Source organism: Saccopteryx bilineata, chromosome 5 (genome assembly GCF_036850765.1).
Source record: "Saccopteryx bilineata isolate mSacBil1 chromosome 5, mSacBil1_pri_phased_curated, whole genome shotgun sequence".
Lineage (NCBI taxonomy): Eukaryota > Metazoa > Chordata > Mammalia > Chiroptera > Emballonuridae > Saccopteryx > Saccopteryx bilineata.
This window is the reverse complement of record NC_089494.1, coordinates 25,486,566-25,511,290: the sequence shown is the minus strand read 5'-3', so window position 1 is coordinate 25,511,290 and position 24,725 is coordinate 25,486,566. Positions and strand designations below refer to the sequence as shown.

At 37.3% G+C, this 24,725-nt stretch overlaps 1 protein-coding gene across 1 annotated transcript in view; it reads left to right on the top strand.

Moving 5' to 3' along the window:
• Positions 1-24,725, top strand: part of CPS1 (carbamoyl-phosphate synthase 1) — a 127,071-nt gene that overhangs the window by 9,258 nt on the left and 93,088 nt on the right. Inside the window, exons 2-6 of the mRNA XM_066232804.1 lie at positions 9,507-9,616; positions 13,617-13,761; positions 15,434-15,523; positions 17,344-17,400; positions 20,286-20,378. Coding sequence (XP_066088901.1) covers positions 9,507-9,616; positions 13,617-13,761; positions 15,434-15,523; positions 17,344-17,400; positions 20,286-20,378 — 495 coding nt within the window. The remainder of the gene's footprint in view (positions 1-9,506; positions 9,617-13,616; positions 13,762-15,433; positions 15,524-17,343; positions 17,401-20,285; positions 20,379-24,725) is intronic.

Genomic DNA, 24,725 nt, shown 5'->3' with positions numbered 1-24,725 from the left:
AAACAATGGGGTAATGGGTGTGGGAGAGAGTGTATGCTTATATTTATATTTTTTTCTGTTATAACTTTTTCTCTTTTACTGAATTCATTTTTTTAATCATTTAACAGTACTCTGCTAAACAGTTAGTAGATTATCTGACTAAAGTAATTTTACTAAAGTGTGAATAAAGCTTAATTATGCTGTAATGGCTTTATAAAAAGAAATTGCCATATCCACTTACTTGGAGGAATATGGAAGGGGAAATACTATGGGAGCAGGTGTTCTTTATTCCCTTACCTAGTCTCCAGGAAACAGATCATGTGGAATTAAATACAGCTATAAATTGCCCATCACTTCTCATTTTTGTGAGCAGAGCCTAAGAGGAATAGTTTAAATATGACTGGGAGCAAAGCAGGGGTATAATTTGCAAGCTAGTCTGTCTGTTCCAGAGAAACAAAAGTAGAATTATGTAGCAACTTTTGCCACTTGATAGCCATTCATTCATTCATTCATTCACTCATTCAACCAGTTAGTTTGCTAGGTAATTACTACTGGTAGGATTTTAAGGGTGATAATCACACCTTCCTCTCAACCTCTGCATTTAAAATCAATTGAAAAATAAACATAGCATTCAAACAAATAGGGATTTGAGAATCAGCTTTATTTCTGTTAAAATTGTTTGGAAAACAGGGTTTGGTCTGTAACCAAATGCATTGTACCAAATCTACTGTACTGTTGTACAACTGAGAACAGATTTCTTTGAAAAGTGAGTTAAGAGGGGCTGGGCCAGTCTTGCTCAATTCCATTTTCCAAAGTCATCAATCACTCCTATTACTTCTCCCTTGCAAGGAAGTCCCTGAAAATTAACTTCACGAGCCAGAGTATGAATTCAAAAAAGTGCAAAATGGTTTCCCCAATCACCCACTATGTGTCAGATGCCGTGCTGTGTGATGGTAATATTATGTTGTACAGAAAAGGCTGGCTATCTCTCTTTGATGTGGTCTGGTGTTGCCTATAATCTAATTGGATAAATTAGTCATATACTTGAATATAGGGCAGTAAATTTTAAAAGCCAATTTTTGTTTAACCTTAACTTTGGAAGCAACAAGTCCTTCACTACTTCTCTGGTATATAGATGATCAAGCTGGAGTTTCTTTTCTTTTTCCTTTTTTTTTTTTTATTAAGTGAGAGGCTGGGAGGCAGAAAGGCAGAAAGGCAAAGAGACAGACTCCCACATGCATCCCAATCAGGATCTGCCCAGCAAGCCCCTTACAGGGCGATGCTCTGCCCATCTGCAGCTGCTGCTCTATTGCATGGCAACCAAGCTATTTTAGCGCCTAAGGCCAGGTTATGGAGCTATCCTCAGTGCCCGAGGCCAACTTGCTTGAACCACTGAAGCCATGGCTGCAGGAAGGGAAGAGAGAGAAAGAAAGAGAGAGGGAGAAAGAGAGAGAGAGAGAAGGGAGAGGGGGAGGTGTGGAAAGCAGATGGTCCTGTGTGCCCTGACCAGGAATTGAACCTGGGACTTCCACATGCTGGGCCGATGCTCTACCACTGAGCCAATTGGCCAGGGCCCAAGCTTTGGTTTCTAGGAAGAGGTAGAATTTTGTTGGGTGGAAAGAAGAGAGAGCAGGAATGGGGTAAGAACTTGGGCATACCAAAGTCATTAGGCCAAGAAGGTCTTTAAAACTTGTTTTTATGACAAAGTCTTCAAAGGCATCTGAAAAATTAATTTTTAATAAATATTTGTTCAGGAGTATAAAACTAAAACCAAAACTAAGCAAACAAACAAACATACAAAAACCACTCAAAACTAGTAAAATCCCTATTTCACCAGGCAAGATGTGGAAGGAAAAGAGAAAGCTAAATGGAGAAAGGTGAAACAATGATAAAAGTTTTCTCTTCAGCCTAACCTCATTTATACTCTCTCTTTTTCTCTTCCACAGAACAGGATTACAAAACGTCCCCAAATGGATAGAGCTATGCACAGATTGGGATCCATGGGTCAGGGTAGAATAAGTCATTGCCCTTAGTCTATAATTACTTTTCTCCTAAAGAATCTTCTCTTTTCACTGCTTTTCTCTAAAAGTTTGCCCTTTCTATACATAAAATAATTTCTCCCCTGGATGGATGGAAAGTTATACTCTACTCTTAACCTAAACTATCTTTCTCTTTCTTTTTTTAAATGAAGGGAAGGGAGATAAACAGACTCCCACATGCTCCCCGATCGGGACCTACCATGTAACCCCTGTCTGGGGCCAATACTTGAATCAACTGAACCATCCTCAACATCAGGGCGGATGCTCAGATCAATTGAGCCACTGGCTGTGGGAGAGAAAGAGAGAGAGAGGAGGGAGAGGAAGGGAAGAGAAGCAGATGTTCGCTTTTTATGTGTGCCCTGACCAGGATCAAACTTGGGATGTTGCATGCTGAGCCATTGCTCTATCCACTGAGCCAACTGACCGGGGCCTGAACTATCTTTCTAAACTGGTTTGCAATTTAGATTGAGTACTTAAGCAAATTTGGGCAATAGTTATTTAGATAATGTGTGTGTGTAAAAAATATATATTATATAAATGGATAGCTTTTTTATCTTTCAAAATCTGTAATCTATACATTTGCCAAACCTAATGTGCTTGACTATAATTAAATGAGATTTCCAAATAGAAACATTATATTCTGTTGATCCTTGTAGTAAGGTTCTCCTTGTTTTCCCCTTTAGTGGACTATGTATGTTTGGGTGATAAATAATAGTAAGTGAAGAAAAAGGATTGATTAATAAAGGCCATTTAAATATCTTTTAACTTCTAAGCTGAAGACTAATAATACATACAGCCTAAAAACAATACTTTGTTATATTTCAGCATTTTATTTTCAACTTGGTTGAATCGATATGAATAAAGGTAATAATGATAACATCTAAATAGTCCTTTAACTTTGAGGCCCATAAATCTAAAATTAGATAGTGAATTAATTTAACTTTTTTATTGGCTATGATCTTGAGATTTGAAGAATATTCCTATGATTTTATCTGCCTTTGGTTACTGATGAAGAATTATACTATAATACAAATGAGTATTCAGTTAAATTAAGCCACTTTGTGGATCCTGCCACACATGAAATTTAATTTACATAAAAAATTTACTAAGAGAAGTTATTGGAATATTAATACATGACCCAGAGAGGAGAAAATAAAATAAAGAGCTGTAAGGACATATTAAAAAGAAAAACCTGTGGTGGCACAGTGGATAAAGCATCAACCTGGAACGCTGAGGTAGCCGGTTCAAGTCCCCGGGTTTGCACGGTCAAGGCACATACAGGAAGCAACCACTACAAGAGATGCTTTCCACTTCTTCCTCATTTTTATTCTCTCTCTCTCTTTCCCCTTTCTTTCCAAAAATCAATAAATATAATCTAAAAAACAGCAACAAGAAATAAACAAGAAAGTATCCAAAGTAGCCAGATGCAAATAATGGTTCAATAAGTATTCATATTTTGGAAGGAGAAAAGTTGTTTTTCATATCTAGCGAGAGCAAACCAAAGTAATATCCTTTTCAATTTTACCAACGTTAAATTTACCTTAGATAAAAAAAATTTACCTTAGAATCTGTTGCTTACTTATATTACTTTGTAATGATTGACTAAGAAGGACACAACAGCAAATTAGATTCAAATTTCCAATTGAACAATGTGAATAATATATGTTTATTCAAATAATTTTAGTGATTAAAAAGTAAATAGTTCTGGCCCTGGCTGGATGGCTCAGTGGTAGAGAGTTGCCCCAGTGTGTGGATGTCCCGGATTCAATTCCTGGCAAGGGCACACAGGAGAAGCACTCATTTGCTTCTCCACACCTCCCCCTCTCGCTTCTCTCTCTCTCTTTTCCTCCCCTCCTGCAGCCACAGTTCTATTGGAGTGAGTGGGCCCCCAGCACTGAGGATGGCTCCATGGCCTCTGCCTCAAGTGCTAAAAAATAATGGCTCCAGTTGCAATGGAGGGAGGGCCCCAGTTGGTCAGAGCATCACCCTCTAGTGGGCTTGCAGGGTTGATCCCGGTTTGGGTGCATGTGGGAGTCTGTCTCTGCCTCCCTTCTTCTCACTAAATAAATAAAAAAAAGTAAATAGTTTTGCCTGACCAGTGCTGGTACAGTGGATAGAGCAGTTGGCCTGGGATGTTAAGGATCCAGGTTCAAAACCCTGAGGTTGCTAGCTTGAGCAAAAAGTCACTGGCTCGGCTTGAGGCCCCATTCAGAGCACTTATGAGAAATAATTAATGAACAACTAAAGTGGCACAACTAGAGTTGATGCTCTCATCTCTCTGCCTTCCTGTCTGTCTGTCTTTTTCTCTCTCTCACACACATACAAAAGTAAACAACTTTTAGTGTTCAAAATAACTTTTGATTGCTTTTGAATTAGATTTGGACTTTTCACTTATGGCAAAAATATGAGAGAATAATATGAGAAATGTAAAATAATTTTTCTTTAAGATTCATTTGTATAAATTACTTTAAAACTAAATAGAATAATATGGGGGTTTCTTTTACTGCTATATTTTAAATATACTTGGTTAGGAGGACTTTCTCATTCTTTGTCTATTGTACAAAGTGAAATAATGACTGAAATAGTTGGTTATGTATTTCAAACAACGTCAACCATTTTCATGTGAAATACCTAGTAAACTGATAAAAACAATCCTTTTCTTTTTGAATTACCATGATTATTTGTTTTAACTCTGCACAGTATATATTTATATTTGAACATTAATATAACCTGATGTAACCATCCCCTGACCTTTCCTTTCTTCACTCCTTTATCCCTCCACGACACTCACATCTCTGTCCTACCATAATATCTTCACATTATGGGGACTACATTTAAGATATCATAGAAAGGCACTGTTAGTTACTCATAATGAAAAGACAAAACAGCTATTTGCTTATTTTAAAATTCATATCTAAAACACACTAAAAAACCTAATGTGCAACAATACTTTCCAGTATTTATTTGTTTGTTTGTTTGTTTATTTACTTATTTATAGTAAGAGAATGGGAGGCAGAGAGACAGTCTCCTGCATGTGCCCCAACCAAGATCCACCTGGCAAGCCCACTAGGGGGTGATGCTCTGCCTATTTGGGGCCCTTGCTCCATTGCAACAGAAGCCATTCTAGTGCCTGAGGTGGAAGCCATGGAGCCATTCTCAGTGCCAAGGGCCAACTTGCTCCAGTAGAGCCTGGGCTGCAGGAAGGGAGGAGAAGAGAGATATATATATATATATAGAGAGAGAAGCAAGAGGGGGAGAGATGGAGAAGCAGATGGGTGCTTCTCCTGTGTGCCATGGCCGGGAATCAAACCCAGTACATCCGCATGCCAGGCTGATGCTTTACCGCTGAGCCAACTGGCCAGGACCTCTAGTATTTTTAATGTTATTTACTTCAAATCGATACTCAATGATTCTTTATCCAACAAAAATGAAAAGATTTTTTGTTCTGTTCCAAGCACTGATGTGGGTTCAAGAGGTACACCAGTGAACAAAGCTGACCTAACACTTTTGCCCATGTAAAGTTGACTCTTTCGTGAAATAAGCAGATATTTTAAATAAGACACCAGATGGTATGTTAGGAGGCAATGAGTGGTATAAGAAAAGAGAGACTAAGGAGATAGAGTACTGGGAAGAATACTGTCATTTTAAACAGGAGGGTCAGGAACATGGATGGCATTTGAGCAAAGTGTTGAAGGAATCTTTAAATTTTGGACTTCAAATTCAAAATTTGACATAAGGTTTTTTTAAAAATAATTTTATTTTTAATACTGAAATCATGGATAGAAAAGGCAATGTGAATATTTTTTATTAAAGAGAAATCTCTATATATCCAGGTCCTTCAGTGATATTGTTCTTGAGGTGTCCTCTCTTTTATCAACCATGCATTTCTCCTTGTATTTCCAGAGCTTAGCATGGTCCTTGGCACGTGTTGTCACTTGAACATCTAAACTCTCTTGTTGGAAAATTCATATAATTAAACACTCATAATAGAGGTACTTTATTTTATGGAACTCATATTTATATAATCTTTGGGTTACCTTTTCTAACATTCTACAAGTATACATATTTCTCTTTATTAAAGTTTCCTTTGCATTTTCAGCATTTTGAGTACCACAGTGCTCTGGCAGTAGGCACGCAAATTATAACTTTATGCTATACTCTAATTCCTCGGCTATGGACCTCTTTTTACTAGGACTGAGGCTACTGAAATATCTTACAATAGTAACAAGGTGATTTCTTTTGGATTTATTGGAATAAAATAGCATTTGGGGAACTGTTAGCCAAGAGAGAGGATTCTAGATAATTGCTCTTTGTTCAGAGTTCCTCCATTCATTCATAGATAAGTCAATTGGCACTCATTATTTTCAACTCATTGGAGGCCAATGTAGTTAAATGGAATATAAAGGGTACTGTAAGCAATAAACAGAAGCCTTGTAACAATATGATGTATAGTGGAAAAGAGGATTGGAAGAACTATAAAAGCTGCCAAAAAGAACAAAAAATATAATTAAAGGAGAAAAAAGACATATTGAGCACAGTCTCAGGGACTATTCCAAGCAACAGGATGTGTCTTCTCAAATATATCTTTAAAATGTGAAAAGCAAAATTGAAAACCAGTCCGATGGAGCAAGTAAGAAAAATACCAAATCAAGTAGGAATAAGTTAACAGGAGTTAGATTTGCTTATGTTAATTCTTACCTTTCTTTAAAATAATGAGGTGATGGCTAATCCATAGCTCAGGCAACAATCTGAAATTCTTAGATGAGAAGAGGACAAAATGAAAGAAAAATATAAATAGAGGTGATATTTTAGGCAGGCCGTGTGCAGAGTGGGGTGGGTAAAATGGTATATGGAAAACAATTGAAATGTGCAGTTAACACACAAGTTTTGTGAACTAAATACAGTTATTTTAGATGCTATCAAAGTTACATATTATTTAAGAAACTGTTTTCTTTTTTTTCTATCCACTTTATGAAAGCATGTAGGTCACATATGACTTCCTTGAGAATAGAAAATAATACTTTCAGTAGAAGATTTTTTTTTTGACAGTGAATATCTATTATTTGCAGTAAAAGGGTTTCCACCCAGTGAAACATGTCAGAGCTACCAAGGGAATTTTCCCAATAAACATACACTGTTGAGAACCATCACCATAGACATTTGAAGAGCTTTTAATACTCTTTGAAAATATACAGAACGTTATTTCTTATTTCCTAAAATCATCAACTTTATCTTGAATTACAAACAAACAGTTGACAAAGTAAAATAGAAAATAAGAGTATCATGTTAGTATAAAAAGTGATGTACAGAGTTGATTTCTTGGATGCAGGAGTGGAATCTAGAACTTCTGCATTCTGCTGATCTCTGCCAGTGAAGTCTTGTCATCGCTCATACTACATTAATTATTATGGTTTCCTTTGTGCTGAGTAATCAATTCCGAAAGCCTTTTTAGTTTAATGACTGAGAAGAGAGACCATAACTATTTAAAAAGTGTCAAGCTTGAGATCTCAAACACTGATTCCAAGGCTATTGATGAAAAAAAAAAAACCCACAACTTTACCCCACAGGTAATTTGATATGCTAAGAAAAGGGCAAAATTCTTCTGAGTAACTCTGTCCAGGTTCAGACACACATACACTCACACACACGAGGATGTAAAATGTGCAGCACAGCACTTGTTCAGTCTGTCTCAGAAACATACACCTAAATTCTATGCATTGTCCCTGATTCAACATATACATACTGACCCGCTGAAAGAAGTATCCTGTCAATTTTAATAAGAAGTACTTAAATTGCTTGTGTGTATATAAATTAATGTGTATTCACATGCACACATAAACGATAGTTAGACTCAGGATATACTGATTTAAAGATAATCACACACTACTTTACATTGAAGAGCAATCATTCCACTGTCAAGAGACTTGTGTACTTTGCACATAAAACAGGCATCGTATATCTACAGAGAAGATCCCTACAGAAAAATAGTTTTTTAACACTTGAAAAGCTTAGTGCATGTTATAAAGCTATAAGATCATAGAAACAGAGATCTAGAAATCATTTATTGAGTTTCTGCTGCATACCAAGGTGTGTGTGTGTGTGTGTGTGTGTGTGTGTGTGTGTGTGTGGTGGGAGTGGAGGTGGCTGGCAGGATACAAAAGGATTAGAAACTATGGGTTCAGTCCTAAAACTGTAAGGTAAGGAAAGTAGAAAATGAGTATATTTATATCTTTAATGACCACATTTAATCCTCACAGAACAACAACATGACTTCAGCTATTTCAACTCACGGCCAAACTTGTTTCACCTCCGTCCCTACTTATTCCCCAATCCCTTTGAACAAAATTTCAAATATCATATTATTTTGTCCTTAATCATTTCAGTACTTCAGTGTATACCTTTAAAACAGTAAGAACCCTTAAATATATAAGTACAATATCACCTTCAATCTTAAAAAATATTATACCAAATATGATTATGCAAATCTCAATTATTACAGAGGTTTTTTAGAGTTTATTTTTTAATCATGTTGCAATTATTATTATATCCATTGTTTCTTACAGAGTCTAGATTTTGCACACCAAAGTGCGGTTCAACAAATTTATCTTTCTCCTGAACTTTATGGTCACTGAGAATAAGATTTAAATTGTTTCAACAATATAATTTATAGTGTTTATGAGGAATGGATGATGCCTGCTTCTTAGATAAGTTTCTCTAATTGTTCCTGTTCTAAGCCAAAATCTTAATAGAAGCTGTTCAAAGATTAGTATACTGAAGTAATAAAATTAAGAATGCCTTGTAATTTAAAGACAGAACCAGACATGGATATAGTGAACTCTACTAAAAAGCAAAATACAGTATATTTTTAGATGTTCTATAGTGCTTGCTTTTCTATCAGTATTAACAGAGCGTAAAGTGTCAGCCTCTTTACAGCCATAAAGCTCATGGAAGGGGCAGCCCTTGGGACAATTCTATCAAACACAAGAGCTCTGTGGAACACAATTTGATATATAACCTTGAAGACTCCTTCTAGCTCTGAACCTCAGACTGATGATGAGCTGTACGGTACAATTCACAATGTTTTTGAAAACTCATGACTTCCCTTAAAGCAATACTTGAGCAAAGCTAGGGAATATTAAGGGGAAAAGCATAGACACATAGCATTTCAGCTAAATGGAAGTATTTCTGGACTGACAATAACTCTGTAAAGTAGTCTTAGAATAAACAATGTATTGACATGGTTCAGTTCCTCTTTCAGCAAAACAAAATTAAAGACCTGCCGGTGACAAGAGTCATAGCAGTTGAAGAAAAGTGACAAGTAACAATAGAGCAACTCTGAATCTAGGCAGTAAGGTTTCATCACATGTACTATGTACCGTGTATTTATTTAATCACTTTGTCTATTGAACCTTTGTTGTTGTTGTTTTTTCCAACTAGTTGTGCTTTACATTTGGTATTCTCCTAAGAATCATGAATCTGTTTCTTTAGGCCCAGACAGCACACATTGTCCTGGAAGATGGAACTAAGATGAAGGGTTACTCCTTTGGCCATCCATCCTCTGTTGCTGGTGAAGTGGTTTTTAATACTGGCCTGGGAGGGTGAGTGATGCTTCTGTTCCAAGGTTTTATTCTTTCTCTGTGTGGAGAAATGGCTGGGTGATCTTAGTCATGGCGGGAAGTCAAAATCACTGTATCATAATAAGACTACACGTTGTCCTGATGTTGCACTGTGCTGTGTGCAGCCATCCTGAAAAGAAGCCTAGACACAAACTCCTCTGTGCTGCTATAAATGAAGAGAGAACAGACACTGGTGTTCCCTCGGGTCGGGGGAGAACAAAATTAATTCTAGAAACTTAGGGTACAAGGACACAGGTTATGTGAGATGATCAAATGGCTTCTGCCAGGTGAGGTTAATGTGATTAATGTGAAAATTGGAGCAGGGCAAAGGATGTGTCGCAAACGCTAGTGCCATTCTATTAGTGAAGTTAAGAGTTGACCTTAAAACAAAAACCAACCTTGCACATCTAATGTGAACTACACTTGGGAGCCAAGGCAGTCCTCAGGTATTTTATACAATTTTTGCACTCTAGTAAGAAAGGCAAAATAACAGATACATTATTGTGTAGAACTATTCAATGGGAGAGCAGGTGCATAGATCTGATATTTTCAAAGTTTATCAGTTGAGACCCAACTTGGTTGTTAAGATCTGCTAACAGATGCACTGCAGCAAAGATAAGAGTTGCTACAGAAATCCTGTAGCAGTTTTTATCTAGCCAACGAACGTCTGTTCCTCTGAGAACCAGGAGGCTGAAGTTCTGCTCTCAGTTCTAATGATGCCTGATTATATGATATTGAGAAAATGCCTGAACCTTTCTGAATCCTAGTTTGCACATAGAAACAGTGAGGGAGCTGGATTAGACAGTCATTTACAGCTGGGAATTAAAAAAGAATTAGAGACTTTAAAAAAATGACCAGGTGGTTTCAAGAGGCTTCCTTTAGAAATTCAGTAGACAACACTATAAAATATTTGATAAATTCTTTACTGAAATTGTTAGCCTTATAGACAAAGAGACATTAGGTTAACTGATATTAAAGATATTGACTGACCGAACTTCCATTATATTATTAATGTACATTTTACATTTTCTCTAAACTCTTGGCTTTCTGTTTCAAATGAATACTAGATGGCTTTTAAAATAGTTCCACTGGTGAGAACATTAAATTACAGTGTATAAAACCCGTTTGAAAAGTTTTGCTTCACCAGGCAATTATTTAAGCTTTTCGACAGCACTAATTACTAGCCGTGTTAATATGCCTGCCAACAAACAACTGTTTAATATAGATCAGAATGATGGAGGGCACTAGAGTTTTCTTCTGTGTGATAGATTATGGGTAATAAATCTTGTCACATCACAAAAGTCAAACAGGACCTGATAGATTAATTTGCTTCCAACACTGCAGTTCTCTAGGACAAGCCGTATTTATTCATTTACCGGAGAGTATTGTAAGCATATGTTTAAAGAAAACGGACAGTTCTTTTACGGAGAGAAAGAAGAAAGAGAAGTAAAATTAAATTAACTAAAGATGTGTTTTGATGTAGAAAAAGGCATTCATTAAGAAGCTCAGTCCACAAACCCTGTTTGTCATTGAGAAATGCTGCTTTCATTCATTGTGTGGCTCACTCACTCAGGGAGGTGGTTGATAATTAAAGGGGTTATTTTGTTTTTCATCCTCAAGAAATGCATTTATATTGTGGGTAAGTCTTGGCTAAAAAATTATCAGTTCCTGACAAGTGAGAGGCATCTGAGAAATTAGCTGATGGAGGTGTGGATAAATATCACAGCACTTAAGTCACCTTAGGGTTTGCTGAGCGAAAGACTGAGTGTTCTGTTGACAGAGGTAGTTTGGGGAGGAGTTAGTCTGGATGGGGGTTGAAGAATATATGTTGACTACTGCCCAAGCTGAACTTTATTGGTTTCAAGGTTGGCGATGCGATGCTGTCCCCCTCAGCACCTAAATTCACTTTCAGTGGTAATCCACAAGAAAGATTTGGTTTAACACTTTCTGCAGAAAGTGAAATGTAAGACGGGAGAAAAACCTCATTGCAATGCATTTCAATGCATGAAAGAGCTGCTGGCATTTATGGGAATAAAGTTTCATATTATTATAAATAAGATAGATGGTTATAAATATATATTTATAACAATGAATATATATGATATATGAAGATAGATATGAATATATATAAAATAAGAATGTAAGTATTCTTATTTTTTTCCCCTCCACAAACTTTAAAATAAAACCCTCTTGCATTCATCCCTCCGTAATTTCACATCACTATTTAAAATAGTTATTTGGATCTTTTTTTAAGTGAGAAGAGGGGAGGCAGAGAGACAGACTCCTGCATGTGCCCTGACAGGGATCCACCCAGCAAGCCCACTAGGGAACAATGCTGTGCCCATCTGGGGCATTGCTCCATTGCTCACAACCAAGCTCTTCTTAGTGCCTGAGGCAGAGGCCATGGAGCCATCCTCAGCACCCAGGACCAACTTGCTCCAATTGATCTATAGCTGTAGGAGGGGAGAAGAGAGAAAAAGAAGTGAGAGGGGGAGGGATGGAAAAGCAGATGGGCACATCTCCTGTGTGCCGTGGCCGGGAATCAAACCCAGGACATCCATACACTAGGCCAATGCTCTACCACTGAGCCAACAGGCCAGGGCCTAGTTATTTAGATCTTTTAATTCAGAAGTCAGATATTCTTCCTGTCAATTTTTATGGGATTGATTTTTTTTCTTCTAAGTAGATAATAATTTTCTAACATACCTTTCTCTAAACCTACTATTTTAAAAGTCAACTATGTTATATATGTATTTCATAGAAATTAACTCTGTGTTTTAAATGTTCAATAAATTTTAATAAGCATGTGCACCATAAAATCACCATTGATGGCCCTGGCCAGTTTGCTGGGTGGATAGTGTCAGCCTGGTGTATGGATGTCCCGGTTTGATTTTGGGTCAGGGCACACAGGAAAAGTGACCATCTGCTTCTCTTTCCCACCCCACCCCTCCCTCTCTCTCTTCTCCTCCCATAGCCACGGTTTGATAGGTCCAAGTGTCAGCCCCAAACTGGGGTTGCTGGATGAATCCCTCTCTGGGTGTATGCAAGAGTCTGTCTCACTATCTCACTATCTCCTCTTCTGTCACTTAAGAAAAGAAGAAGAAAAAGAAATCACCACTGACATACTAAGGATGTTCTTCAGAATTTAAAAAAAATATTTAAAATTTTTTAAATTTTTCACAGTTAACATCTTCATGAAATTGGTAGCCCTCAACAGTACATATCAATTTGGGCTCACTCAGGTCTGGTAGGTTAAGGGAATTTTCAGGATATTTGCAAACTTTAGAGCAATATTTTAAAAATTAAGACCTTAGAGAAATTTTTTAAGGACTTAAAAGTTTAAGAAATTAAAGAATGAAAATTATATAAAAATATACTTTAGTATTTAAGAATCACTTTTTCTTTTCCTACCAGTCGTATCATAAAATAGATTTCTACATTTTATCATAAAACTTCTCTAAGTTTGTCTGACCAGGTGGTAATGCAGTAGATAGAGCACTGATCTGGGAATCTGAAGACCCAGGTTCAAAACCCTGAGGTTGCCGGCTTGAGTGTGGGCTCACCAGCTTGAATGCAGGGTCATTGCCTTGAGCACAGGCTCATAGACATGACTTCATAGTCACTGGCTTGAGTCAAGGTCGTTGGCTTGAACAAGGGGTCACTGGCTTAGCTGGAGCCCCCCAGTCAAGGCACGTATTAGACAATGATCAATGATCAGCTAAAGTGCCACAACAACAAAATGGATGCTTCTCATCTCTCTCTCTCTTCCTGTCTGTCTGTCTCTGTCTGCCTTCCTTTTATCTCTATCTCTCACTAATAAATAAATAAATAAAATGGAAAAAAATTTCCCTAGGTTTGCTCAAATCTAGAGAGAAGTTTATAGGATTTTAATCTCATGGGATGTAATTTTCAAGTGTTCAATACTTAAGGCACTGTGATTGTATACATTTTTTGTTGGTAATCTTTTGGCATCCTTCCCCAGGTACCCAGAAGCCATTACTGACCCTGCCTACAAGGGACAGATTCTTACTATGGCTAATCCTATTATTGGAAACGGTGGAGCCCCTGACACTGCTGCACGGGATGAAATGGGACTTAGCAAATATTTGGAGTCTGATGGAATTAAGGTAGTACGATGACATTTAAAAAAGTCTCACCTTGAGGCCCTGGCCAGTTGGCTCAGTGGTAGAGCGTCGGCCTGGCGTGTAGAAGTCCCGGGTTGGATTCCCGGCCAGGGAATCTACTTCTCCACCCCTCCCCCTCTCCTTCCTCTCTGTCTCTCTCTTCCCCTCCCACAGCCGAGGCTCCACTGGAGCAAAGATGGCCCCGGCGCTGGGGATGCTCCTCGGTCTCTGCCCCAGGCGCTAGAGTGGCTCTGGTCACAACAGAACGACCCCCCCCCCTCGGAGGGGCAGAGCATCGCCCCCTGGTGGGCGTGCCGGGTGGATCCCGTCGGGCGCATGCGGGAGTCTGTCTGTTTCTCCCCGTTTCTGGCTTCAGAAAAATACAGGAAAAAAAAAAAAAAAGTCTCACCTTGAAGGGGTATAAGTAGTTGATTTACTCCAAGAAACTCTAAAGTTTCTTCCTCAATCCCATAGTAGCAGTGGCGTAGCAAACCTAACCGGCGCCCGGGGTTCCCTACGTTAGGTGAACCCCTTTATTGGCGCCCCTCCTCCCTTCTACTACGCTATTTCTGTTCTTCTTGGAGACCATTTGGCGCCCCTCTGCGAGTGGTGCCCCGAGCATGATAGACCCCTTACCCCCCACCCCTACCCCCCGCTACGCTACTGCATAGTACAAACCATTAAATTCATATTCTCAACCTCATCCTGGATATATGAGAATAATCTTTAACATGACATTATTTTGAATTTTATTACACAGGGGACTCTGGATTTGTTCTTTAATACCTTGATGAAACTTGGCTTCATTTAGAAAACAGTTATTATAACTTCACATAATAACTTTGCTACAGGAATTGGTGATGAATCATCTTTTAAAAGCATTTTGATAACCAACTCTGTATTAACTATTTGCCTTTTCATCTTATCCCCTTTAGGAGATGAATAAAAGATAGCTAATATGCCAGTGTAAATGAAAGACTTTAAAATTTTCTTGTCACTGTAAACTTGAATAATATCTTAGGATCATGGGCTGTGTGTACAACTGAAAAATTTACACACCAAATTTACCACTTTGGGTTTTTTTTCACCATCTTATTTTTGAATGGCTTAGCCTGATTACTTACTTTAACTCTATTTCTCACAATTTTACCCAAATTTCTCATTCACCTTAAAATACAGATTAAAAATTATTTCATTCTTCATGTATATTAAATAAATAATTACTAATTAGATTATTGGTAAATGCCATTGAGAAAAAATAGAAAGTTCTGAGAAGGGCGATCTAGCTTAGTCCCAGGATTTGGCAAAATAGGTAAAACCGTTCCCTCAGATAATAGATAATTAAGGTAACAATGATAAACTTTAAAAGCAAAATGTTGATCATCTTTTTTTCTCCAAAAATTTAAGCCTCATGTCAAATTTAAGTGGATGTACTAAAGCTTAAAAAAAAACCCCTCAGACTGACACTTTTCTTTTTTATTATTAATATTATTTTAATGGGGTGACATTGATAAATCAGGGTACATATGTTCAGAGAAGATATCTCCAGGTTATTTTGACATTTGATTATGCTGCATACCCATCACCCAAAGTGCACACTGACTCTTAAGACATGTCACAACAGTTGGATAATATTTTGTGATCACCCCTTTTAAATGACTGCTTATATTTCTAGGTTGCAGGATTGCTGGTGCTGAATTATAGTAATGACTACAACCACTGGCTGGCTACAAAAAGTCTAGCACAATGGCTACAGGAAGAAAAGGTGAGAAGTACAGTAAGGCATTCAACACCACCGATGGACAATTGGTGGATTCTGTGGAAAGGTGGGAAAGTGTATACAATTGAAAAGAGCCACGTAGATGATGAGGCAGATTGTGCTGATTGGAATTTATTTCAGAAAGCAGTTTCTTTCTCTTACTACATACACAGCCTGAATTATCTGAAAACTCTTCTAAACATCCAGGACCACATATTTTCATCTTATCCACTAGGTGGCAGTCATACATGTTTAGTTGCATTTCTAATCCTGGAAAAGGGTTGGAGAAAATATTAGAATTTTCTGTTCTTTCAAGCAACTTAAATTCTCCCTACCCTTTTATCCAGGACCCAGACATACAACTTTTGTCATGGGTTCTAGTACCAGCTCTACCATTAACTAGCTCTATGACTTTATGCAGGTTATGTTGTTGTACCGTAGGTTTTAAATTTTTAATTCTTGACTAGTATAAATAGCTATTTGAGTCTCTTTGGGCTTAAACATTATGACTCTATAGAATTAGACATAATCTCATTTGAAGTTATCAGTGAAAAAGTTTATAAACCTTATCTTATATTTCCTCATTTATATGATAAATTTCAATCAAATAAGGTTTTCTTTTTTTCTAGTTTGAATGTCAGACATACCTCAAGTTAATGAACCTGCTTTCTACTTAGCTTCATCTTCAGTGTTGCTGTAGCTGCTCTGTGTGAAATTGTTGCTGGGCTTGTTACTGACAGAATATTATTCTCCTAAGGCTCTGCCTCCCCATCAGCACCTAGCTATTGGGGCTAAGTGTTGCCTGTTTCTGACAAAAAAAGAACTTCATCTTGGCTTCCTTGTTCTCATTCTTTCTAAATATTAAAAGAGAAGTTTATATCATCTGCTGGGTTATTACTATTTTCTTCTAAAACGCCTGAATTCACTTCCAGAGAACTAATTTTCATAATGGTTATTCAGAAGATCCCCCAACCTCAGTCCAACCTCTATCTAGTGTTTCCTTTGTGTTATTTTGGGAACCTGATATTAGCTACTTTGTGTCAGAAATTATAGTTTAAATATAAGTCTCATCCATAGCTTGTTTGTTTTATAAATGTGCTTTGGTTCTTCCATGAACACAGACAGACACATAAAATAAAGAAGGGTATAAAATAAAAACCAGTTTGCTTCTTTGAGGTACATGTGAGAAAAGCCAGCTCGCTCAAGCATCACTCAAATAATTGGTGAGAAAAAAACCATGACAACTGTTTTTCTTGATTCCTGACTCATTGCTCTTTCATTATATCACATCTGTCTCTATCCAGCCTAGTCAAAGAAAAATCAAATAAATGGTGGCATTGTCTGATGTATTAAAAAGATGAACACATTTTATTCTAGCATGACTACTTAACAAGGACTTTCAGCAAAGTGTGTTGAGTGCTTACTATGTGACAGGAACATTTGGCTTAAACATGGATTTGCATATTTTTTTTACATATCATTGCTTATGAGTTTCACAAATTCTATTATTTCCCAATATGTATTTGTGTGTATGTACAGGATATTATTTAACATCTGCATTAAAAGCAACAAAACTATGGCAAAAGATTGATGTTCAGAATCTCTCATTTTTTATTCTGAGCAAGTGCCTGGGTATTAGGAGTCTTGTGCCCAACTGGAGCAGCAATTTACCGTGTTCTGACAACACAGTCACCCTGGGTCAGAGAAGAGGAGTAGGGAAATTATTTACTGCTCAAGAAGATAGATGATGCTAAGTTTGTAACTTGAAAACAATACGCTGGATCTCATTTCCTCCAATTTTACTGTCACTACAATTTTTTTTATAGGTCCCTGCAATTTATGGAGTAGATACAAGAATGCTGACCAAAATAATTCGGGAGAAGGTATGATCATCATCTTTAGTCAAATCTGTGTTTCTTCACATATAAATATATAGTTTTTTATTGGTGCCCGAGGGATCCATTAGTACATAAAAGAACAAATCTGGCCAATTTCTGCCACTTGGATTTCTGTCATCTTGTTTTATTATTTCTGATGCCATCGAGACCCAATGCTTGATTGGGATGTTTGTTACTGAATAGACTTGAGATCAATTCACTCAGCAGCAGTTCATTGAGTGCCTACTCTGTGTTCATGATCCCAACAAGTCAAGGCCTTTAGAATTCAGCTCAGGACTAGTGAAATAAGTGGAGAAGGCGACGAGATGCGTAACAATTTCCCTAAATTGAACACTTTCATGCAGGAAGTGGACACCACTGAGGCTCTTCTTTGTTTGGTCCTCTAGGAGAATTTCTCTGTGCAATTAGTGAGTAATATTTCATGAGTGTGTGACATAAGCCCTGCACATGCTAACTCAATGACATAGTCTTTCATGAGACTGTATCCACGCCTGAGATGATGACAGGTGTTTATCTTTTGTTTTTATATCTTATTGCTGAAGCATCTGACTCCTCCTCTCAGAATACCATCATCTTATTTCTTCTTGTTATAAGAGGTAGACACCCCCCCACACACACACATGATACCTTCATATCCCAGACCAGAAAAAAATAACTTTACCTAAGGTTAACTGAATTTCCCACAGCGCCACTAACGTTGTCTCATTGAAGTATGTTACATAAAAAGAGACAAAAAAGAAATGATACAATTTCAAAGTGAAAGAGATTTCTCAAGAAAACCTGTTGTAGATTTCCTGTTAGAATATATTGACATAGGATCTTTATAAACAGAAGGAAAGAACAGCTTTGAACATACGAAAGTGACTACCTACCCATGACCATAAGGAAAACAGTGAGAGTTTATGTGACCTTTTGTTTCTGCCTCTGATTTTCCTGACAACAGTTGTTAATGTGGTTAAATATCCCAAGTAGATTCTTGTGCTTTCTCAGCCCAGTGGTGTTGTGGGAGCAGTAAACAATGATGAGGCTACCAGAATGGAAAGGAAATAAAATTAAGAAATTCAATTTGGACTGCAGAATTGGCAAGCTGGATAAAATAGAGTGAGACCTATTAATTTGGGAAAACACTCTACAAGACCATCCTGTGTTCTTATGTTAGTTTAAGATTAACCCTTCTTTTATCACAGGCAGTTAGGTTTTTTAAAATTTGGCTGAATAGGTTAGTGCAGACAAAATTGTAGAATCACCTATTATATTTAATTTTGAGTGGTGCTAGCTCATATTAAAAATGTATACTGCAGCTTTTAGTCTATTAATCTTAGGTTGGAAAGTAAGAGTGAATTGCATTTAGCATTCTTTAAGAAGAAAGGAATGACCCTGACCAGGTGGTGGCGCAGTAGATAAAGAGTCAGACTGGGACCCAGGGGACTCAGGTTTGAAATCCCAAGGTTGCCAGCTTGAGCCCGGGCTCATCTGGCTTGAGCATGGGTTTACCAGCTTGAGTGCAGGGTTGCTGGCTTGAGTGTGGGATCATAGACATGACCCCATGGTCGCTGGCTTAAGCCCAAAGGTCACTGGCTTGAAGCCCAAGGTTGCTGGCTTGAGCAAGAGGTCACTTGCTCTGCTGTAACCCCCTGGTCAAGGCACATATGAGAAAGTAATCAATGAACAACTAAGGTGTAAACAACTAAGGTGCTGCAACAAAGTATTGATGCTTCTCATCACTTTCTTCCTGTCTGTACCTATTTTTCCCTCTCTCTGTCTCTGTCATAAAAAAAAAAGAAGAAGAAAAGAATGTGAACTGAAAACCAAAATTCAAAATTAAAGATCCATAAATGCAGTCAAGGGGTTCTGTAATTTTGGTTCTAAAAATGAGTATAGACTGTCATGAAAATTATTAATCCAGTGTGGAAATGAAATGTGATTATTAGTTATTTTTTCCAGAATGTGAGGCAACACTTTGATTTTAGTAATCATAGAAATAAACGTTATATCTGAATGGTGACTTTCTGTAAGTAATAAATTTCAAAGGGAAGTAAAAACTTTCTTTTATTTTCTTCACTTCAGTAATTTCTTGGAGAAAGGCAAATCAATGAATTAGTTTGACAGTTCTCTCCCTCAATAAAGTCTCACTTATTAAATGGAATATGCCACTTTTTTCTAAATATAGCATACCATTTTTTCTAAATAAGTCAAATTAGACTTACCAACAAATGTAAATCTCATGATATAACTAATAATAAGAAGAAAACATTTGCCATGTTCAAGCTAGCAAGGCTAATTTGTTACAACTTCACAGAAGACTAAACATTTCTTAAAGTTCATGCTCTTAGGGACATCCAGACATTAGCATTTCTAAAACAGTGAATATTTTCAACACCACTTCTCAAAGTTTATGACTTACATAGCATTTCACATTTTCTTGTGAGTTAATTTTACTATCACAATGTATATAATAAATTCCCATCTTTTCAACTTTCCAGTACCTTTTGGATTTGTTATTTATTTTTTTCTCAGTAGATTGTTCTGTCAATGTCTCTTGTAAAATACCGTTAGGTCAGATGTACTAAGGAACAGGTACCCTAAGTACTGGGAGCCGAAGACCCAAAGTCTGATGTCTTTGACTTTGCTTACCCCCGATGATTGTCTGAGCCCTAAAAGAACCAACTGTACTTCCCAGAGTGGTTTCTGAAATACACTGTGCAAATTCCTTTGTCTTTCCAGGTTGAGATGACGATCTTCTGCTTTTGGTTATGAGCAGTTACAAAGACAGCGAAACCTCAGAGCAGCTGTTTAAGTCCCTGAGAATTTATCCTGTCAACACCTTCATCATTGCTCCTCTCTAACTGTCTAGTTTTTTAATTTGGTAGGGCACCACGCTTGGCAAGATTGAAGTTGAGGGTCAGTCTGTGGACTTTGCGGATCCAAATAAGAAGAATTTGATTGCTGAGGTTTCAACCAAGGTGAGCAATCTTCTTTTATATTTTGTAGTTTTGTTTTATTCCCTTTAGACCTCCCTTTCTTGTAGTATCAAAAGCTTCATTTAGGCCAAAGTCATCTTTTAGAAGCACCAGAGTTGAATGGGAAAGGGTGTTGCAGCAGCTAAAGTATATATATTACAAATCAGTACGTTTAAAGTGAGAAATGGTTTACTATTATTTTAATGCTTTTTTTTCCCTGGTTCTCCAGTTCAAAGCTTTAACAATGTCAAATAAAGGGGACATTGACTTGCCAGAGACAGGCATGGTGACAATCAGGAGTGAGAACTAATAGCCTACCAGGGAGTCAAGAGCACTTTAAAGAAATCAGACAGGATAATAAAAGTCTGGGGTCATTTAGGGCAGGGAAAAGTGTTCCCTGATACAGGGAAGATTCATTGTATTATAGCTCAATTCAAAAATTATTAATAACCATTGTGCTCCTCCCAAAATAAGCTATGTTCAGTGTATATTTATGAGGGTATAGAATGCACTTTTGAAAGATTTCTGTTGGTTTTGGTTAAATATTTATTGATGTAGGCATGTCTCTTGGGTGATGGTCTCTGTTTGGGGGAGCATAAACGCTAGTGGAACAGGCAGTGAGTGATCACCGTGGACAGAACTTTGTGGTAAATACTGTCCTTAGAATGCACACCGGTGGCCACAAGGGCAAGGGCATGCTTGAAACAGCAGCAAATGAGAGACAGCTGGGTCAGGGGAGGCTCTGCGGAGGAGTTAGGCTTGTTCCGAGATGTAAAGAGTGGAGAGTTAAATAGATGAACTAAGAGGACTGAGTGTCATGCATAAAAGATGGCATTTAGCCTGACCAGGCAGTGGTGCAATGAATATAGCATCAGTCTGGGACACAGAGGACCCAGGTTTGAAAGGCTGAGGTTGCTGGCCTGAGCGCTGGCTCATCAGCTTGAGCACTGGCTCATCTTGAGTGCGGGATCATAGGCATGATCCCATGGTCACTGGCTTGAGCCTAAAGGTCACTGGCTTGAGCCCAAGGTCGCTGGCTTGAGCAAGGGGTCACTCACTCTTCTGTAGCCCCCCCCCAGTCAAGGCACATATGAGAAAGCAATCATTGAACAACTAAGGTGACACATGAAGAATTGATATTTCTCATCTCTCTCCCTTCCTGTCTATCTATCCTTATCTGTCCCTCTCTCTGTCTGTCTCTATCACACACACACACTCACACACACAAAAATAGCATTTTTTTGAGAGGCATAAAGGTATGCAGCAACATGGTGCCTTTGAAGAGTTGCACATTGTTTGGTATGGTTGAACCAAAGGGTTCATATATTTGGTTAAAGATGAGCAGAGGGTTTTGTATCATTGGTTAAAATTTCAGTGGTAGTCAACCTGGTCCCTACAGCCAATTAGTGGGTATTCCAGCTTTCGTGATGGGCGGTAGCGGAGCAACCAAAGTATAAATAAAAAGAGATTTAACTATAGTAAGTTGTTTTATAAAGATTTATTCTACCAACCTTAGCAAAAATCTGACATAAAGTACTTGGTAAGTAATTATTATTATATGCTTTAACTTGCTGTAACTCTGCTCTATAAATTTTATAAAGTAAAGTGACTTCCCTACTTTATAAATCACCATTACTGTGGAACTGGTGGGTAGTTAGAAATTTTTACTACTTGGCCTGACCTGTGGTGGCGCAGTGGATAAAGCATCAACCTGGAAATGCTGAGGTCGCCGGTTTGAAACCCTGGGCTTGCCTGGTCAAGGCACATATGGGAGTTGATGCTTCCTGCTCCTCCCCCCTTCTCTCTCTGTCTCTCTCTATCTCCTTTCTAAAATGAATAAATTAAAAAAAATAAAATAAAAACAAACAAAAAAGAAAATTTTACTACAGACAGAGAAACAAAAGTGGGCGGTAGGTATAAAAAGGTTGACTACCCCTGGGTTAAATCAACAAAACTGGAAAAATTGGGAACTCATTCAACATCAGGTTGGAGGGAAGTAGACTGCATGTAAAACAGCAATTAGCCTGACCTGTGGTGGCGCAGTGGATAAAGTGTTGACCTGAAATGCTGAGGTCGCTGGTTCAAAACCACTGGCTTGCTTGGACAAGCCACATATGGGTGTTGATGCTTCCAGCTCCCCCACCCCTTCTTATCACTAAAAACAAAACAAAAAAAAAACGAAACCTAAAGCAAGTAATAAAAATAAAACCAGCCATTAACCAGGTCAGTGATTTTTAGCCAACGTGCTGTAAGAATTTTTAAAACATACAATATCTGACTGTGTAGTCAGGAGCACTGACTTCTTTTCCCTTAGATTGTAAAAAAAAATAAAAACAAACAGTTACAACAGGCAACACAATAGACATCGATGTGAGTGAATCAAAATTATACCTCTGTTTTGTCAGATTGGCAAAAACATGCATATTTTGGTGTGCCGCAGAATATTACTAATTAGTTTATGTGTGCTATAAGACGAATAAGGTTGAGAATCGCTGAACTAGGTTATTGTAGCTAATCAGGACAACACCCGGGGGAGCATGCACTGAGCAGTAACAGCAGGAAAGAGACAGCGAAGTGGATTGGACAATGCTGGGTGTGACCAGATAAAAGATCATTCTATTTTCTCAACAATTTCAATTAGTTTGAATGAGCACAGTGATGATTTCAATAGGAGTTTGAGATGTCTACGGGATTTGCTATAAAAATTTTTTTAAAGAAACGTGTTTGGTGTAGTTTGAAATTTAAAAGGTGGATTGCTGCTTTCTGTTTTTACTGCATAAAACAGGAGACAGAGCAGATTTTGCTTTTCTTAGGAACGTGTATTTGATTATCAATGAACTTAAAATGTGGAGAATTCAGGCCTTTTTGAAGTCATTACTATTGGCTGGTTCTACATTGGAAATTATTTTCACTACAGGAGAGATGGCCACAGACTTCTCTTTTATCAACATGGGAGCAGTAATGGCTCTTTTGCTTTAAAATTTTACTTTAAGTAGAATTATTTGCCACAACATTTTATTCCTCTATACATCAAAATACAGTTTCTTGCCTATTAGTATTTCATCTTACCAATGAAGAAACTGAAATACAGATTAAATCCCCTTCTCAGGGTCAACAGTTACTAAGATTTATACCTAAGAAGGTTTGTTCTAGTACCTACTTCTTAAACATTGTCTTATACTGCCTTCTAACATACTGGAAATATTTATAATAATTACTAGTAACCACTGTCTTACTGTTATGTCATATTTGTAAGTTTCTATAGTTTTACACCACCTTTTTACATTTGTAAAGTGAAGATTTAAGGACTTCTTCTAATCAGAAAAAGTAAAGCATGTGATTGGACAGTGGGTAAATGTACTAGAAAACTCAATCTCATTGTATGAAGTATTCTACCCACTACTGTGACAAAACCTTCTCATTAAGGGTCGTTAGAAAGGAAGCTTCCTCCCTGACACTTACTGATACCTTGCTCATTTGAGAAATGATTCGTGTTGCAACCTAGCACCAATCAGAATGATTATAGAGGGCAACACTTCATGAAGAAGACTTGTAGCCGCGAGAATGATATTGCACCAGGGCATTTTTGTAAAGAGTAAAACTATGTCAGACTGAGAGAAAACCTGTGTTGATATTATCTGGTGTTCTTATTCCTGTTATGTGGAAATGGAGATCCAGGAATTTGGGTCCTTGGAAATTAGTACTTGATTATAAATTCTTGATACTCATGTTGGGCATAGACATGCATTCACATCAATTTGAAGTATATGAGTTTTTATATTAGATATATAATTGTTTATATATCTAGAATTATATCATGCCACATGAGCTATTTACTTCTTTTTAATTCTAAAATTTGTCTATTCAAATGACATAAAGCTATATTCCCTGTATTTGTTTCTGCACATTTCCATGTAAATTGACTTAGTTTGAGACACAGCATGAGAGAGGACTGTTTTTCTTTCTAGAATAACAGAATGTAAAATTGTCAACTACCTTGAGCATCTACTCTTGCATTTTCCAAGTATGAGGAACATTGGAATTGGAGACATTAACCTTAAAAAAAATTCTATGATCAAATAAGTTTGAAAAACACTTAATATATTCCTCTCTTAGAGTTTCCTAATGCAAATTCATATATTCACAAGTCTGTGAGTCTTGCTTAACATCTATCTTTTTATATGGAGAACATATGATATGTTTGTGGAGATCAGCAAACAAGGAGCTCTCTTTTTTTAATGTCAGAGCAATTGAATAATTTCATTTTAGCTGTGATAAAATATATGCTTAAATCAGACTATATTTATTCTTTAAATTTGTTTGGTTGTGACTGATAACTTATTTCATTGT